The following is an 18,851-nucleotide window of genomic DNA, read 5'->3' on the forward strand; positions in this document are numbered from 1 at the left end:
ACCACTGAGCCACCCAGGGATCCCTCATTCTCTGATCTTCTAAACTTGCAGGTACATGGGGAAACTGTAAAAAACAAAGCAAAAAAAAAAAAAAAAAAAAAAAAAAAAAAAAACAACCAAGGGACCCAGGCTCCACCCCGCAAATTAGATCATGCCATTTATGCCTGGCATAAATATTTCTTTCAAGTACCCGAAGTTATTCTAATGTCCAGCCAAGAAGAAACCAGTGTAATAGTCTCCTTCTACATGTGCTGGTCTCAGCTCACAGAATCACCACGTGGAAATGAATGTCCTGAATTATTATTTAGTGGCTAATAAATACAGGATTGATTTAATTATTGTTCCCTGGTGTTTACTCAGTGAGGTTGGCTTGCAGATTCTGTTTTTCCTACACAATTTTTTAAAACTTTAATTCAAAGCCAAGAACTGACATATATTTTTTCTTTCCTATTTTCTGGTTGCTGAACCCAATATCTCCAGTAATGTACTTGCCTTCCTGTTATAATTCCTCATGTACATAAAACTGGTTATCCTGTATAAATTGCTGGTAGAAGTCAACGCATTAAATAGGTCGACCCAACACTTTCTGCAGCAAACTTTGTCTTCTACCTATGCTCACACATACTGTTGTCCCACTGCTCCCCAAATGCAATCTCAGGCTAGCTTCTCCCCAGCACAGGCAAGCCGACCGCAAGCGAAGAAATGACTACCGCCCAGTCTTGAATGAAGAGAAGCACCAACAACATCCAGGAAATTGTTTAACTTGTCAACAAGTAATTCTGCATCTACTATGTCAACACTTTCTTAGGCCTGAAATGTTTCAAAGCACTTCTAAAGACCTTCCCTTGTCTGAGTATCCAACATCTATGTAAAGTTGGTAAAGTGGGTATTAGCCTCATACTAGGAATGAGAAAACCAGGGCAAGATTAAAACTCTGGCCTCCTGACTTCCTTTCCAAGAACTTTTCCATTCCAATAATTCTTATTCTTATAAAAGCATTATAAATGCTATATAAAAATATTTTACATTATAAACACTTGGAGGGAAAAATAACCACACTGAATGACCTGAGTACCCTAAAACCATCATTACTGTTTTGGTATGTCTTTTTATTTTCCTAGGTTTATTTTTTTTTTATTTTATTTTTTTTAAAGATTTTATTTATTTATTCATGATAGTCACACAGAGGGAGACAGAGAGGCAGAGACACAGGCAGAGGGAGAAGCAGGCTCCATGCATCGGGAGCCCGACGTGGGATTCGATCCCGGGTCTCCAGGATCACGCCCCGGGCCAAAGGCAGGCGCCAAACCGCTGCGCCACCCAGGGATCCCTATTTTCCTAGGTTTAAAAAAAAATGCAATCAAATGCATACTGCATATTTAAAATTTTATAGTTTTGCTAGAACTTTGTCAGTTTGTATGGCTTTGGAGTAATTATATGGTTAGAATGAGATTCTAAGAACGCATACCTCTCGGAGGTGTTTGTTCTGCTGTGTCAAAGCAATCTCTCAATAGGGCAGAATGCAAGGAGAAACCAGACAAGGAAAACAGGACCCATGTGAAAAATTCTGTGGTCTTGGACTTGGAAGGGAGTTTATATTACCATTGTGTTCTGAATTAGGAAAGTGAGATCTGCACAAATTAAGGGCTTGCTCTTTATCAAGTAGGTAGACAGTGTTTAGCTAGGACCAGACTCCAGTTTCTCACCCCTACCCAGGTGGTCTTACCCCTAGTAACTTCCCTATCCTAGTAGTACTAGGAGTGCAGGACTGTGCCACCATTTGCCATTCCCAAGTAAATCTACCAGGCCCACAGACTCTGGTGTTGGGAACACAGGACCTTTCCTCTTGAGTACAGCTGACAGAATCTAGATGAGCATGTAATCAAGGGCAGCCAATCCAAGGGTTGGCTGGAAACTTGCATGGCCTGGTATGGGAAGAGGAGCGGAGTCAGATCCCACACTTCAGAATCTGAAGGGAAAAAAGAATCAGAGTCACATGGTGTCACGGTACACAGAAACTTATGGGAGCCAAAAGGTACAGAAAAGATAGAATATGCGAACAGGTTAAATGGAAGCAAAAGATGGCAGGCAAAAAGCTGAGACATCAATCATGTGCTTCCATAGAACAGCACAGGTTTGACCCTCCATTTCTGGTTGGTCCTGTACACCTTTCTTGGTAGTTGCTGTACTGACGCCTTTGGTGTGTCAGGCTCCGTGCTAAGATTCTCACATTGGCTTCCTTTCCCTCTGAGCCTTAACACCTCTGAGACACAGATATCATTCTATTTTACAGATAAGGAAACTAGGCTCATGATGGTTAAGTAACATATGTTCTGATGATGCCAGGACCCGAATACAGGTCTGACTCACAGTCTATGCCCATTAAGCTATACTCACCCACGTGTGTCCTTAAGTTAACGTTCTGTGCACTCCCCCATCCTCCTCCCTCCTCCACTCCCTGCCAGTTTGACCTAACTTGAGGTCCTTTCACTTGTAAGAGCCTGACGCTTCCCTCTTCTAAGAATGTCTTGTATGTAGACTCTGTGAGAAGTGAGTGCTTCCGTTGTAGAGTGAGCAGAATAGGGTCGAGGTATCCACCAAACATCTGATGATAAGGGTTCCTCATCTGTAAGCCATTATGGGAAAGACTGGCTTTTACTTATTGCTACTGATCAACCCTCAGACAGCTTTTTGTTGTCTAACAACAAAAAGGGAGGGGGAGTAGGGTGGCGGGATATGGGGAGGAGGGTGGCAGAGGACAGGGGTGTTTTGACTCTCCTCAGAGAAAATATGAGCACAAACTGGGTTCTCCATCCCATTTGGAGTGAATAAAGGAACTGAAACAATGAACATCTGTTATTCCCCAGTAAGCCAGAGGGTCTGGTTGAGATAGGCATGGTCACCTGGCTTTCTCCAAAATGCTCCAAAAAGAAGCCCAGTAGCCTCCAAGGAACTCTGCAATCCTTATTACTAATGATGAGAAAGTTATGTAAAGACTGCTCTAGCCAGAGCCTAGCTTTGGTGTTTCCAATATCAAATATCCAGCAAAAAGGATCAGAGACTTTTCTCACTTTCTAGACAAGCAATCAACTTCCATTTATTTTCACATCTGTGGCTGAAACAGAGGCTCATCTAATGGTGACAATGAAATACTTAGTAAGCAAAGAGTGAATCTGGTTATAGTCCATATCTCAATCTACTCCGAGGAGATATGCTTATTTGTGTTGTGTGACAGATGTCTTAGCCCAGGGGGCAGACTGATGAAGAGCACATTTCTGGGTTCTCCTGTCTTGTCTGGTCATGACAACGAATCCTCAGGTACTTCAACTGCAGTTAAATGGACAGTTTCTCTCAGGAACCCTCGATGGACAAAGTTTCTCCACACATTCAAACCTTCCCATTGGACTTAACTTTTCCACTGAGGGCATTTTATGGATCCACTCTTGAATCTTAAGCAAACAAAATCTAGAGCTGGCCTGGAGTTCTACCTTGTAGAGGATAGGTGGAGGGAAAGGAGACCAGAATGCACACTTGAAAACTCCTGGTGTGTTCTCCTGAGGATTAGGAGAACACCTACTTCCATCTCTCTGGCATGGCCCTGCCTGTTACCTTTCACTCAGATTCATGGCTCTTGCCTCATTGGTATTTGAACCGTGTTCACTTCTTGCTGAAGTTTGGGCTCCTGCTGGCTACAGTTCCTTGCGGAGAGGACCATGGGATCTATCTGCAGCATTTTAACACACAGGTCTCCTTCGTTAACAAGCTCTGTGTTCCCATTAAATCTTTGAGTAAAAAAAAGAATTTCTGATGTTATCTAGACCAACATCACACTTAATGTAGGAATCCCTTTCAAGCACACCCTGGCAAATGTTTAAATGCTACCAGAAAAGGGAGCTCATCACCTAAAGACAGTATTTTGATTCTTCTCCTTTTTAATTAGGAGACCAAGGTGTAAACCAGGTCTCACACTAAGTTTCAACCAAGTCAGCGGTGAAGCTGGAACCTTGACTTTGGGAGTCCCAGAACCCCCACATTTACCCATAGCATGGGTTTAGATTCTAGCTAGAAGGCTCTTAATCCCAATATGCCAGGGCTCTGTTCATCTGTTGTCTTGGTTTGTTCTGTACTGGGTTTTTTCATCACCTTCAGACTACAAATTACGGCAGCAGACTAGGTCTTACATACATTTCTGAGGTCTCCCGTGACCCCTGATATTGTGAATGTCACAGAGCAGATGTTCCATAAATGCAATCATCCTAAAGAGCAGCATGTTCAAACAGAGCTTTCCCAGGAGCAAAGCTAGCTAGGGTAACACATTTTCCTAGTGTGCTTAGGTAAAGCTAGGCTGGGTTAAGTGATAAGGAAAAAATGGGTCTCTCCTTTATCATTTCATCAAGAAAGTGTTCTAAGTACTTGCAGACCTTGTTTCCAGGCATCTTGGAATGATTCAGGGGGAAGAGAGTGTAGGAATAAACAGCCCTACTGCCCAAGACTTAGGGCAATCTCTATCTCCCACTACAGTCACCCAGCAAGAGTAAAACAGATTGAGCTCAGTCAAGTTTCAACAAGAATGTCTCTGCTTTGATTTGGGGGATCTTATTTGGCTTTGCTTGGATAGAAGCCAGAGATATGACAAAAGAAATGTATCACAAGTTTTATGATTTTGTTTTGTTTTGAATTTCTAGAGGCTCACTTTTTTCCTTTCACTAGCCTCATCTTGCAGATGAAAATCTGCAATCTGTAAAAAGGGCAAGGGTCTTATGTCCAACTGCAAAGCCACTGAGGAGTAGGACCATGCTCAGATGCTCTCCCCTGACTGAATGTCCTCAATGAAAAGGACACATGGTAGCCAAGGTTCCTAAAAGCAGAACAAGCAGCAGGAGGCTGACCTTGTCTGTATGCTCAGGGATCTACAAAGTTCCTCAACCTGCCCCTTGCCAATTGGACAGTCAGAGGGGTGAACATACACGCTGATGGCTCAAGAAGGCTGCATTAGAGCACCATTGTCTCACTACTGAAGAAACGAAAGCTGAGATCCACTGGCAATTTCTGAAGCTCCATAACGCTTCTGGAAAGTGGTATGGTCTTTTCTGCTGAGGACTGTCAAGAATATGACACTAGGAATGGGAAAATCAGCCTATTGGCTTGAATGAAAATAAGCAAAAATTTGACGTGAATGACTCCTTGTTGAGAAACATAGTTCAGGCACAAATTTTAGGCTGTTCTGTCATTTCTCTGGGTTCTCTAGATTTTAAAGCTAGGGCTGAGAACACTGCTCCCACTTTTTTTAGCCAGGACCTCGGCAAATGTTCCTAGTGGTTTAAATGCCATTAAGAGCTTGAATTCTTCAAATCAAACTATTCTCCTTAAGAAGCTTTTAAAGTCAGACTTCTTGCTCCCCTAATATTAAACAAAATGTATTAGAATTAATCTAGGAAACCTAGGAAGGCAGTCTTGAGTTATCATTTTGGGAGAGGCAGAACATGAACACATGAGCAGACTTTAGCTCTTATCAGGGAGAAGCAGTACCACGGCCTGAGGCTCCAGCACTTTCTTCTAACAACCATCTTACCATCAAGGAATGAATGAGGTTCAATTAAACATCCCCAGGCCCCATGATGGGGTTCAAACTCTGGAGGCTCTTCCCATGCACCTGTCTCTACTTAGAGCATCAATCATTAACAACTTATCACCCTGTGATGGATTGACGGAGGCCAAATCTTGCTTTGCAACCTCTCTCTCTGCAACATTCTTATATAACTTCTGCTTAGGTAATACTTTTGTAAAGATTGGGATGCTGGGCTCCTTTCCAGGTCTCTCTGGGTTTCAAAATGTGGTGTTCTTGTGATGTTGCCAAGGTCCCAAATTCCAGCATGTCTCTAGTCAAGGGTATAAGTTCCCAAACTCATCGACGTGCCACACGGCGACTGCTGCAGGGGGTTGAGGGGCTCGTGGTCATAGATAACCGGAGAGCACAGATAACCATGAAACGAGCGAGGTTTACAAAACTCCTCCTCCGCTCCCTTCCCCATACCACTGATTGGCCTCTAGACCTTCGGTGTTAACAGGTAGGCCAGAGGTTTCGAGCCCCGTTAGAAGGGGCCCCGGGGGGTCAGGTGGCTGTCCGGAGTGGTTGCTGTCACCCCCGCAGCCTCCACTGTGGCCGGAGCGTAGGTGGTCCTTGAGTGTCTGTTTGTAGCGGAAGCTTCTGCCACAGTAGGCGCAGGGGTAGGGCCGCTCCCCCGTGTGGATGCGCTGGTGCTTCATGAGGTGGTGCTTGCGGATGAAGCTCTTGCCGCAGTGCGCACAGCTGAAGGGCCGCTCGCCCGTGTGCAGCCGCCGGTGGTTCAGCAGGTGCTCCTTGCGCATGAAGCTCTTGCTGCAGTCAGTGCACGGGTATGGCCGCTCGCCCGTGTGGATCATCTGGTGGCGGATCAGAGCTGAGTGGCCATTGAAGTCAATGCCGCACTGCGGGCAGGAGAAGGGCCGCTCCTGTGCATGCCCCCGCTGGTGGAGCAGGAGGCTGATTTTCAGGCTGAAGCTCCGGCCGCACTGGGCGCAGCGGAAGGGCCGCTCGCTGGCGTGAGCTCGCCGGTGGCTGCTGAGCCGGGCCTGGTCGGCGAAGCGCTTGGGGCAGTCAGGGCAGGGGAAAGGGCGCTCGGTGCTGTTATGCACCCGAAGGTGGTAGGTGAGTCTGGACGGGTGAGTGAAAGTTCTGGCACAGTGTGGACAGGTGGGGGGCGTCTCGCTAGCATGGGGCTGGGAGCTGCTGCCCAGGTCGGCCTGCTGGGGGAAGTGTTTCGGGCACTGGGCACAGGGTAACGGGTTCTCACCCGTGTGGCTACACTGGTGGGTCAGCAGCATGTCTTGGCTGAGGCTCTTGCCACAGTGGTGGCATGAGAAGACCTGCTCCCCAGCTGGAGGTGGCAGGGGGTAGCTACCCAACTGAGTAAAAGTCACTTGTCCTTCAGAGGCTTCAGCCAGGTCGGCAGCCGGACGCCCGAAAGGTGCCATGGATGCAGAGGGCTGACCTTTGAAAGTCACATCTGAAAAAGTATCCTTTGCTGCTGGTGGTGGAGAAGAGAAGGTGACCGGAACCTCTGGGCACAAGGAGGCTCTGGCAAGGCTTTCAGCTTTGATGACAAGTTCTTCATCTGAAAGAAAGGACTCAGAGTCACACCTGTCAACAGCTGTCTCAGGGCAACTCCTAGTAATCCTACCCACGAGCTCTAGCAGACTGCTCTGAGCTCTTAATTGGCTCAGATAGGAAGCTCAGTGGAGGTCTGAGATAATCATCAAAGCATATACAGTCCCCGCGGCACATCATCAGAGAGCTCACTGCTGTGCCTCTTCAATGCTCCCTGTTCGGGAAAGGAGAAACCCTGCCATCAACCTTGCCAGCGCTACTTCCATTAGGTCTCTCCTCTGCTCCCGGACTTTGATTCTGTGGCCTTTTATGACAGGGCCTAAAATTACACATTCATGTACTCCTATTCCTCTTCAGTCTGCTAGATGAATCCTTTCTGATAGCTCTCTTCACTTTCCCTGAAAATCAAGTCTGTGTTTCTGCCTCTGTGTCTCTGCTCATTCTGCACCTCCCTCTTTGCAGCCTGAACCCCTCTCTTGCCATCTTCCCAAATTATGCCCAACCTTATCACACGAGTCTTGTCAGGCTCAATTCTGGCTCCACAGTCTGCTGTGGGCCTTATCTAGACACCTAAGCTAAAACTGACATATGTATGTTCTCTAAACCCCTCATTTCCTTTATAGAAGTTGCCCATCCCACTCACCCTGGAGAGTTAACAGTAGGCATGCCCAGTACTGATGCATGTGTGCCCGATATAAATATCCCGAGGAGCAGAAATGGTTATTTTTTATTTCTGTTTCCTAGAGTCTAAAAGAACACAGGGAATAGAAGATGTTTAAAAATAGGTTGCATTGGGCAGCCCCGGTGGTGCAGCGGTTTAGCACCGCCTGCAGCCCAGGGCGTGATCCTGGAGACCCTGGATCGAGTCCCACGTCAGGCTCTCTGCGTGGAGCCTGCTTCTCCCTCTGCCTGTGTCTCTGCTACTCTCTCTCTTTCTGCATCTCTATGAATGAATAAATAAATAAAATCTTTAAAAAAAAAATAGGTTGCATTAAGTCATATAAATGACTGGGTTCCTTCAGGCCTTAAGCGTCTCTTCTACAATTCAGATGGCAAAATATAGAAGGTGCTAAGGATTTTGGAAGGAAGCTCTTTCCTTCTTCTGCCACCACTGTTTGTCCTGAGGGAGAGCTCTTGTCAACATTCTCGCCTCTCCAAGGACACTCCTGTCACTACGGCTTGTCTCCTCCTATTTCTGTTCTGTCCTTTCTACATGATCCTCAAATGCTTCTGTCTGTCTCCATTCTTATGCTTTGAGCACCCTGTGCGCACTTATTTTTCCTCCTCTAACAAATCTACTTTGTCTTTACACGTAAAAAGAATGTGTTTTCTCACTTAAAAATTCATCCTTAGTTTGATTTCATTTTCTTTTTTTTTTTATTTCATTTTCATCTCTAACTTACTTGAGCATGTCTTTTCTCCCCTTTCCCCATTCTTCTTCCACTTCTTGCCTCTACATCCCCTCTCATCTGTCGCGTCCTCTGTGAGTCATGGCTTAAATGTGTGCTGGGTGTGAGCATCTCCCATTCCTCACTCACCAGCATAGGTGCCCTTGTGCATGTCACTGTCCTTGGTCTCCTGTGGGGCCCCAACCTGGGGCTCTTCCTCTTGTTTGATCCAAGACAGAATATCTGATGTTGAAATGCCAGGCTCTATTTGGGGGAAAAAAGAGAATGACCTTAAGGGCTTGACTCAGAAAGTGAAAATGATTGTGTTAGTTTGTTGAATAGTCTTGCCCAAATATTTCTAACTACAAAACCAAAACTGAACCAGTCTTAAAAAAAAAAAAAAAAAAAGAAAAAGCATACCACATCTAGAGAACCAGTTCAAAATGAAGCCTAATTTATGTATTTTTATATGATATATTCTACTTGATTCACTGTTTACATTTTATTTAAATTTTTTCTTATTTTTAAAGATTTTATTTATTCATGAGACATAGAGAGAGAGGCAGAGACATAGGCAGAGGGAGAAGCAGACTCCTCACAGGGAGCCCGATTCGGGACTCAATCCCCAGACTGGGATCACACCCTGAGCCAAAGGCAGACGCTCAACTGCTGAGGCATCCCTCACTGTTTTCATTTTATTTTATTTTTATTTCATTTTTATTTTTTTAAGATTTATTTATTTATTTATGATAAACAGAGAGAGAGAGAGGCAGAGACACAGGCAGAGAGAGAAGCAGGCTCCATGCCGGGAGCCCGACGCGGGACTTGATCCCGGGACTCCAGGATCGTGCCCTGGGCCAAAGGCAGGCACCAAACCGCTGAACCTTCGTCCAGGGCATGATCCTGGAGTCCCGGGATGGAGTCCTGCGTCGGGCTCCTGGCATGGAGCCTGCTTCTCCCTCTGCCTGTGTCTCTGCCTCTCTCTCTCTCTGTCTCTCTCTCTATGTCTATCATGAATAAATAAATAAAATCTTTTTTTAAAATTTTTTATTTATGATAGTCACAGAGAGAGAGAGAGAGAGAGAGAGAGGCAGAGACACAGGCAGAGAGAGAAGCAGGCTCCATGCACCTGGAGCCCGATGTGGGATTCGATCCCGAGTCTCCAGGATCACGCCCTGGGCCAAAGGCAGGCGCCAAACCGCTGCACCACCCAGGGATCCCAATAAATAAAATCTTAAAAAAAAAAATAAAACAGCTCATAGGTTTTATTTTGGAGAGGACAATGCCCTGACATAAATCTAGAATCAGCAGTGCCTTCCATTTTGTTAGCACTCTTACTTCCGAAATGTTTTTACTTTCACAGCTTTTTAAATTTTTATTTTATTAATTTTTTTCATAGCTTTTTTTTAAATGAAATAATGAAGCAGGGAATATTTTCTCCATTTAGGTAGAGAGGGCCCTCAGAGGGTTAAATACATTGTCAGTAAGGAAATATTTATGGTAAAATGCCATATTATCAAATGTTTGCTTTAAAACATAGCAGGAGGGATCCCTGGGTGGCGCAGCGGTTTGGCGCCTGCCTTTGGCCCGGGGCACGATCCTGGAGACCCGGAATCGAATCCCACGTCAGGCTCCCGGTGCATGGAGCCTGCTTTTCCCTCTGTCTGTGTCTCTGCCTCTCTCTCTCACTGTGTGCCTATCATAAATAAATAATTTAAATAAATAAATAAATAAATAAATAAATAAATAAATAAATAAATAAATAAAATAAAATAAAATAAAATAAAATAAAACAGCAGGAAAAAAGCAGAAGAAACCAAGATTGACCAAAAAAGTTTTTCTTAGAGGTTAATTAAAAAACATAATCCCAGAAGTACAAAGTCAGGTCCATTTAAACACAGGTCGGACTCCTCAGAAATATACTTTTCAGGTTTCCGGGCTCTAAAAGATCATACTACTTCTGCCTATTAAAGGATACAGCTCATTGTTTCCTGAACCCCCAGGAGTGGGGAGAATAGTCTTTGTGAGTCCCTTAGGCCTGGAAGGGGGGGGGGGGGTATTGTTCTAGAAAGAAAAAAGAACAGCCTCTAAAGGCTGTGCACATAACATGGCTCATTTGGTCAGCACAGAAACAGCTGTGTGTGCTAGCCCAGCCAAGGCTTAGATGGCCTTTTTTTTGTGGCCTAAAGGGACAAGCTGACAAGCTGACAAGGTGCAGACAGTAAATTCTAACTATATTATTTCTCAAAAAAGCCTTGTAGGTAGGCTCTGGGTTTATGTGTAGCAAATAAGCAGAACTCACTGTTAGAGACCCCTGAAATCTGAAGGTGTGCCAGCAGAAATATGAGGTTGGAGAAGACCGAAGCCCAGAAGGTGGTCAGGTTATGCAGTGAGACTGGGAAGACACAGGCTTTAGCCTGTGGGGCAGGTTGCCTTTCCAACTCCCTAAACTACAGGATGAAATGTATTAAACATAGTCCTACTGTATCTTTCTTTTCCCTCATATTTTATACCCACACACATATATAAAGAGAAAAGCAGGGGGATCCCTGGGTGGCTCAGCAGTTCAGCACCTGCCTTTGGCCCAGGGCATGATCCTGGAAGATCCGGGATCGAGTCCCGCGTTGGGCTCTGGGCATGGAGCCTGCTTCTCCCACTGCCTGTGTCTCTGCCTCTCTCTCTCTTTCTCTCTCTATGCCTATCATGAATGAATAAAAAAAATCTTAAAAAAAAAATAAATAAAGAGAAAAGCAGGTGGAGACAGACTGGGTTTAAGGAGATATTCAGAGGATGAACTTTCTATTCATCAAAACTATAAGACTTTTATTTATTTATTTTTTAAAGATTTTATTTATTTATTCATGAGAGACACAGGCAGAGGGAGAAGCAAGCTCCATGCAGGGGAGCCCAATGCGGGACCGATCCCAGGACCCCAGGATCACACCCCGGGCTCAAGGCAGGTGCTAAACCGCTAAGCCACCCAGGAATCCTCACTATAAGACTTAAAATACTTAATTGCCCCTCTTCATCAATTTCCTGAAGGAGTTAGTGCTCTAGAAACCTCCAAGTGTCATTCAAGTGATTTTGACTTTTTTTTTTTTGGTTTATCATTAAGAAGCCAAAGCATGTTTCAGTCCATTGCTCAAATTGTCCCTTCTTTGGCCAGCAGGAGCTTCTTCAGAGAAGTTCTATGTCTTTTCACATCATCAAAATCTAGTTTCCTTTATTTCTGGTGTGACTGACTATCCCAGGTTCATCTTGTACATTTTTTTTTTTTTTAAGATTTTATTCATTCATTCATGAAAGACAGAGAGAGGCAGAGACACAGCCAGAGGGAGAAGCAGGCTCCATGCAAGGAGCCTGACACGAGACTTGATCCTGGGACTCCAGGATCATGCCCTGGGCCGAAGGCAGGCGCCAAACTGCTGAGCCACCCAGGGATCCCCATCTTGTACATTTCCTGTTCCATGCATACAATCACTGATCTGAGAAATGGAATTTAGAGACTGCAATCTGGATGATAAGGATGCCAACTGCTCATAGGTTGTTGTTGCTTCTACCTCTTTTCCATGGACAGGGCTATTAAAATACATACCTTTTAGAAAAAGTATCATGACTTTATACTAATATTTACGATTCATATTTAAGATTACAGGGTTTTAATTAAATCCTTTGATGTTATAGTTGTATCTTTTCTCCCTTACCGTAACAAGTTTGGTTCCTGATGACATTAATACAATTTTTTTTAAAGGATTTTATTTATTTATTCACGAGAGACCAAGAAAGAGAGAGGCAGAGACACAGGCAGAGGGAGAAGCAGGCTCCATGCAGGGAACCCGATGTGGGACTCAATCCCTGGACTCCAGGATCACACCCTGGGCCAAAGGCGACGCTAATCCACTGAGCCACCCAGGCTGCCCGACATTAATATAGCTTTATTTGAATACTTGTGTCAAAATAATACCAATATTATAAACAAAAATATGAACTCAATCTAAGATTATTTTGTGCTTCTTTTAGGCTTAAGGATATATCCTCTCTAGGGATATATAGTTAAAATACTTCCTCTAGGAAAAAAAAAAAAAAAAACTTCCTCTAGGGATATATACTTAAAATATTATGTTTTAGTCACTTGGAAGAAATCTATGTATTTATGTTACACACATATATACAGTTTAATTATTTCAGCCTGATATTTTTTATTTATTTATTTATTTATTTTTTAAAATATTTTATTTATTTATTCGAGAGAGAGAGAGAGAGAGAGAGAGGCAGAGACACAGGCAGAGGGAGAAGCAGGCTCCATGCACCGGGAGCCCGATGTGGGATTCGATCCCGGGTCTCCAAGATCGCGCCCTGGGCCAAAGGCAGGCGCCAAACCGCTGCGCCACCCAGGGATCCCCCTATTTTTTTATTTATTAAAGATTTATTTATTTATTCATGAGAGACACAGAGAGAGACAGAGGCAGAAACACAGGCAGAGGGAGAAGCAGGCTCCATGAAGGGAGCCTGACATGGGACTCGATCCCTGATCCCAGGATTATGCCCTGAGCCTAAGGCAGACACTCAACCATTGAGCCGCCCAGACATCACTGATTTTTTTTTTTTTTTAAGATTTTATTTATTCATGAGAGACACACAGAGAGAGGCAGGGACATAGGTAGAGGTAGAAGCAGGCTCCACGCAGGAGGCCCAATGTGGGACTTGATCCCGGGACTTTAGGATCACGCCCTAAGCCAAAGGCAGACACCCAACTGCTGAGCCACCCAGGCATCCCGGTTTTTGTGTTAATCTTTCATTGTTTCTTTGTGAAAATACAAGCGAATATATATACATCTTCACTTTTATCCCTCTTTATATGGCATACTACTCAAACTGTTCTGGACTCCAATTTTTTACTTGACAATATATTCTGGGCATCTGCATATAACAGTATACAGAGATCTTTCTTTCTTTTTTTTTTTTTACAGAGATCTTTCTCATTCCTTTTTATAGCTGTACTATGTAGCGGTACCATTGTTTATTCAAGAGTGCCCTATTGATGGGAATTTGGATTCTTTCCAATCTTTTGTTACATTAATCAGCAGCCAATCATAAAAGCTATGGAAGGGTAAAAAAAAAAACCCAGTTCTCCAGAAATGTAAGCGGCTGTTGGTATTAGAACCCACTGGCTAAGTATATCTTCACTGAACTTGGGAAATCCCAGGAAGCTAACCCCATCATTAATAATGATGCTGCTAAAAAAAAAAAAAAAAAAAGTTCCTAAAAGTGCTAAAAGTTCCTATGGTCATTTAACTAGATTAGTGTAACTAAGGAAATTTTGATTTTATTAAGTAACTGGGTGTTGGCACTGTCATAGAACACACAGAATATTGTAGTGTCTACTATAATTTGGTGGGAGTGGTGGCAGTACAGCCTGAGGACCTTTTGGATGTGAAATGAAAGGAGCAGGAGAACTTGAATACTGTGATGGCCTGATAGAGATACCTGCATGGTGACTATATGGCAACTGCTGGCCAGGCCACCACAACAGCTCCAAAAGCACATTCTTCACAGGCCTAAGAAATCCCAACAGTGGATACTTAAACATAGAATAAAAGTAAAATTATGGGTTCATGCCGGCAGCAGGCTTTGGAAAATGCCAGAGGACAGGGAAAAACTGAATACTAGTCTAGTAGGAGGAAATGGAAAAATGCTGAGGTTCTAAGTTTGAGAGGAAGTTAAAAATAGAAAAGCTGAGGGGCGCCTGGGTGGCTCAGTGGGTTTCGACTCTTGGTTTTGGCTCAGGTCATGACCTCAGGGTCATGAGATAAAGCCTCCTGTAGGAGGGTCTATGCTCAGTGGGGAGTCTGCTTGAGATTCTCTCCCTCTCCCTCTGCCCCTACCCCTGCTCTAGCTCTCTCTCTAAAATAAGTAAAAATCTTAAAAAAAAAAAAAAAAAAAGAGGGCAGCCCTAGTGGTGCAGCAGTTTAGTGCCGCCTGCAGAACTAGGGCATGATCCTGGAGACCCTGGATCGAGTCCCACGTCAGGCTCTCTGTATGATACCTGCTTCCCCCTCTGCCTGTGTCTCTGCCTCTCTCTCCCTCTCTATGAATAAATAAATAAAATCTTAAAAAAAAAATAGAAAAGCTGATCACAATATAAAAATTTAATGTCTACACTGGTTGAATGTTAGTTTAACCATGAGGAAATCTGATTTTTGTGTTTATTTTTTAAAATTTTTTAAAAGATTTTATTTATTTATTTATTCATGAGAGACCCAGAAAGAGAGGCAGAGATACAGACAGAGGGAGAAGCAGGCTCCATGCAGGGAGCCTGACATGGGACTCGATCCTGGAACTCCAGGATCATGCCCTGGGCCGAAGGCAGACACTCAACCGCTGAGCCACCCGGGCGTCCCTATGTGTGTGTTTTAAACAGGGTAAGGACTCATGCTGTCTGAAAAGAAGCTGGAACCTTGAGGTTCTGAGATATGTATAAAGGTATTATAAACGAAGTTAAAATGGTCCTGAGATTGGACTTTTTTTTTTTTTTTTTAATTTATGATAGAGAGAGAGAGAGAGAGAGAGAGGCAGAGACACAGGCAGAAGGAGAAGCAGGCTCCATGCACCGGGAGAGCCCGACGTGGGATTCGATCCCAGGTCTCCAGGATCGTGCCCTGGGCCAAAGGCAGGCGCCAAACCGCTGCACCACCCAGGGATCCCTGAGATTGGACTTTTTAAGCAGACAACAAACAATACCTGAGAAATGAAACAATCATTGGTAAAAATATAAAAACTTTTTTTGAAATTTTCTTTAAACCAAGTTAAAATGGTCCTGAGATTGGACTTTTTGAGCAGACAACAAACAATACCTAAGACATGAAACAACCATTGGTAAAAATATAAAAACTTTTTTTGAAATTTTCTGTGAAATAGGTGTGGGATTGAAAGGTTGCCAGGTGACTGACTGTGTTAAGTACTTGTGTAGTAAGTTAAAACCTTAAAGTTTGGGCAGCCCCGGTGGCGCAGCGGTTTAGCGCCGTCTGCAGCCCAGGGCGTGAACCTGGAGACCGGGGATCAAGTCCCACGTCAGGCTCCCTGCATGAGGCCTGCTTCTCCCTCTGCCTGTGTCTCTGCCTCTCTCTCTCTCTCTGTGTCTCTCATGAATAAATAAAAAATAAAATCTTAAAAAAAAAAAAAACCTTAAAGTTTTATCATTCCCAGGATGATTCTTGTTCTCACATAGGATAACTAAAATAAAAGGGTTATCGCATTGCCTTAATCACGTTTGTTTGTTTTTTTTTTTTGTTTGTTTGTTTTTTTAAATCACATGCTCTTAATCACTGATTTAGTTTAGGAAAAGATGGCTTTGCTGGACTAGAGAAAACAGGTGCAGACAGGGCATCATGGCAATGCACCTTAAACAATGACCATGAAGTCTCCCTGGGACTGCAAGATTTAGAAATGAATCTGCTTTGTTTTGGAGTCTTCTACAATCTTGGTTTGAATTCATGGCTTCTGAACCAGAAGAAGGGCAAAGATAATGGACTTTCAGTAATTATTCCATTTGAACTTCCTGGGTCTAATTTTTCTCCAAAGAATTCTAAAAACTTGGGAGATCAATATTCAAACCATTAGTGACCAAATAGTGGCTGCACACACATAGCTGGTCTGTACTTGGCCCTAGTGATACAATTAAAGAAGAACTACAGAAAATCTTAAGATTATATTTTTGTCTTCTCTCATTCACTGCTATTCTCCACTAATTTTTTTTTTATTCTCCACTAATTGTATGCAATTTTACCCAAGACAGTGGGCATCAATGACTATTCCCTCAAGAGATATGATAATTTCTCTTTTCCTTCATCGGATTCAGATGATGGTGATAAAGACAGAATGTAAAATTAATTCCCAGATATCTGGACATAAAAAGGAAGGGGTGTCCCATGGTACAGTTACCATCCTCAAATCCACTCTACCCATTCAAACTATGTATTTAATTAAAATGCACAGCTCTTCTAAAGCTCTAAAATGAAATACAATAATAAATTATCGGCTTTATAAGAAATATGGATAAAATCCAATGGTACTTTAGAAAATTAAGGTTTCTAAAAGTACATCAATATTCCAATATAAACACACAGGGGCCTAAGAACAAATTACATGGTATACGAAAATTGACTTTTGAAAATATGATGTTGTTTTAGAGAAGTGAAGCTGCTTTCTGAAAAGTGAAGAAAATAAAAAGAGAGAGAGATTCTTTGGGTGTAAAGCTAAAAAAAAGAACCCTAAATGGAGAATAATCTATCGAAAAGATATATTTTATTATATAGATCAGTAAAGTGGCCTAAAATGAGTACCTCTGCCTAATATTTGTGTGGAACAATCTGTTTTGGCCTCTAATAACCAGACAGTTTATTATTCTCCATTGAAAGGAATAAGGATTTTTTCATGTGTCTGAGGGTAAAGAAAATCTAAGATAGGTAGTCTGAGACCACCTATTCCCAGAAGGACTGCCTGTGAGCTTTCTCTCTCTCTCTCTTTTTTTTTTTAGGTTTTATTTATTTATTTATTCTGAGAGACACAGGGAGAGAGAGGCAGAGACACAAGCAGAGGGAGAAGCAAGCTCCATGCAGGGAGCCCAACGCGGGACTCGATCCCGGGTCTCCAGGATCAGACCCTGGACTGAAGGCGGTGCTAAACTGCTGAGCCACCCAGGCTGCCTGCCTGTAAGCTTTCTATCCCTCTGTTGATAGAAAAATTCCCCTAAATGTCAGGACTGCTTCACCAGACCTAAACTGTGCAGTGCAGTTTATGCTGAACATCTGTCTTCCTTCCGGGAGTCCAGAATTTCGGTATTTGTGAGGCAAAGGATGGCTATGTGACCAGCTCACAGTGAAACCCCTGGATGCTAAGTCTTTCATGAGCTTCCCTGGGAGACAACACTCTGCACATATCACAACTCACTGCTGGAGGAACGGCATGTGTCTTGCGAGACTGTACTGTAAAAGGATTAGGGAAGGTTATCCAGACTTTGCCTGTGCGACTTTTATCTTTGCTAGTTTGGCTCTGTGTCCTTTTGCTGTAATAAACCTTAACCCTAAGCATAACTTTATCTTGAATGTTGTGTGTCCTTCTAGTGAAGGACCACATGTTGAGGTGGCCTTTGGGACCCCCAGCACAGCCTAGAGCGCGCACACGCGTACACACACACACACACACACACACACACTCACTTTTAAGATTTTATTTATTTGAGAGACAGAAAGCAAGAGACAGAACAGGAAGGGAGGGAGAGGAGACACAGGCTCCCTGTTGAGCCAGAGCTCAACTTGGGCTTGATCCCAGGATCCTGAGATCATGACCTAATAAGCCAAAGTCAGACACTTAACCAACTGAGCCACCCAGGTGCCCCTGGAGCATATTTTAAAAGAAAATAAGTACTGAGGGACTCCTGTATGGCACAGTCCATTTAGTGTCCAATTCTTGATTTTGGCTCAGGTGGTGATCTCAGGGAGGTGAGACTGCACCTTGTGTTGGGCTCTGTGCTCAGTGGGGAATCTGCCTGAGATTCTCTCTTTCCTTCTCCTACCCCTGCCCCCACCTCCTATCCTCGCACACTGTCTCTCAAATAAATAAATCTTTTAAAAAAAGAAATAAAATAGGAGTCCCTAGGTGGCTCAGTTGGTTAACTGTCTGACTCTTGATTTTGGCTCAGGTCATAATCTTGGAGTTGTGGGATCAAGTCCCACATCAGGCTCCTTCCTCAGCGCAAGGTCTGCTGTCCCTCTCCCTCTGTTCCTCCTCCTGCTGTCTCCCTCTCTCTCAAATAAGTATATAAAATCTTTTTAAAAATGCTATATATTGATTAGTCCAAATCATTTGAATCCTATCCTCAAGTTCTAGTAAATATCTAGGCTGATAATGAGCCATGTAAACTAAAACTACACAGAATCAACCCAGAGCATTAAAGAAATTCAGTGCTTACACTGCTTGTTTTAATTTTATATTATATTATATTATATTATATTATATTATATTATATTATATTAACATATATTAACATATTTGGGAGCAGCCCCAGTGGCTTAGCGTTTTAGTGCCACCTTCAGCCCAGGGTGTCTCTGCCTCTCTCTCTCATGAATAAATAAATAAATAAAATCTTAAAAACAAACAAACAAACAAACAAAAAAAGCCATATGTGGTTGACCAACCACAAAGGGAGTCTTAAAAGCCACAGTAAAAAAAAAAAAAAAAAAGTAAAAAAAAGTAAAAGAAGGGATCCCTGGGTGGCGCAGCGGTTTGGCGCCTGCCTTTGGCCCAGGGCGCGATCC

At 43.3% G+C, this 18,851-nt stretch overlaps 1 protein-coding gene and 1 long non-coding RNA gene across 2 annotated transcripts in view; one reads left to right on the forward strand and one right to left on the reverse strand.

Moving 5' to 3' along the window:
• Positions 1-18,851, forward strand: part of LOC144284792 (uncharacterized) — a 123,376-nt gene that overhangs the window by 52,249 nt on the left and 52,276 nt on the right. The window lies entirely within an intron of this gene.
• Positions 2,003-18,851, reverse strand: part of ZNF398 (zinc finger protein 398) — a 38,955-nt gene continuing 22,106 nt past the window's right edge. The window contains exons 5-6 of the mRNA XM_077849766.1: positions 8,686-8,799; positions 2,003-7,154 (exon numbers count right to left, since the gene is read on the reverse strand). Coding sequence (XP_077705892.1) covers positions 6,001-7,154; positions 8,686-8,799 — 1,268 coding nt within the window. The 3' untranslated portion in view covers positions 2,003-6,000. The remainder of the gene's footprint in view (positions 7,155-8,685; positions 8,800-18,851) is intronic.

Source organism: Canis aureus, chromosome 15, assembly GCF_053574225.1.
Source record: "Canis aureus isolate CA01 chromosome 15, VMU_Caureus_v.1.0, whole genome shotgun sequence".
Taxonomy (NCBI): domain Eukaryota; kingdom Metazoa; phylum Chordata; class Mammalia; order Carnivora; family Canidae; genus Canis; species Canis aureus.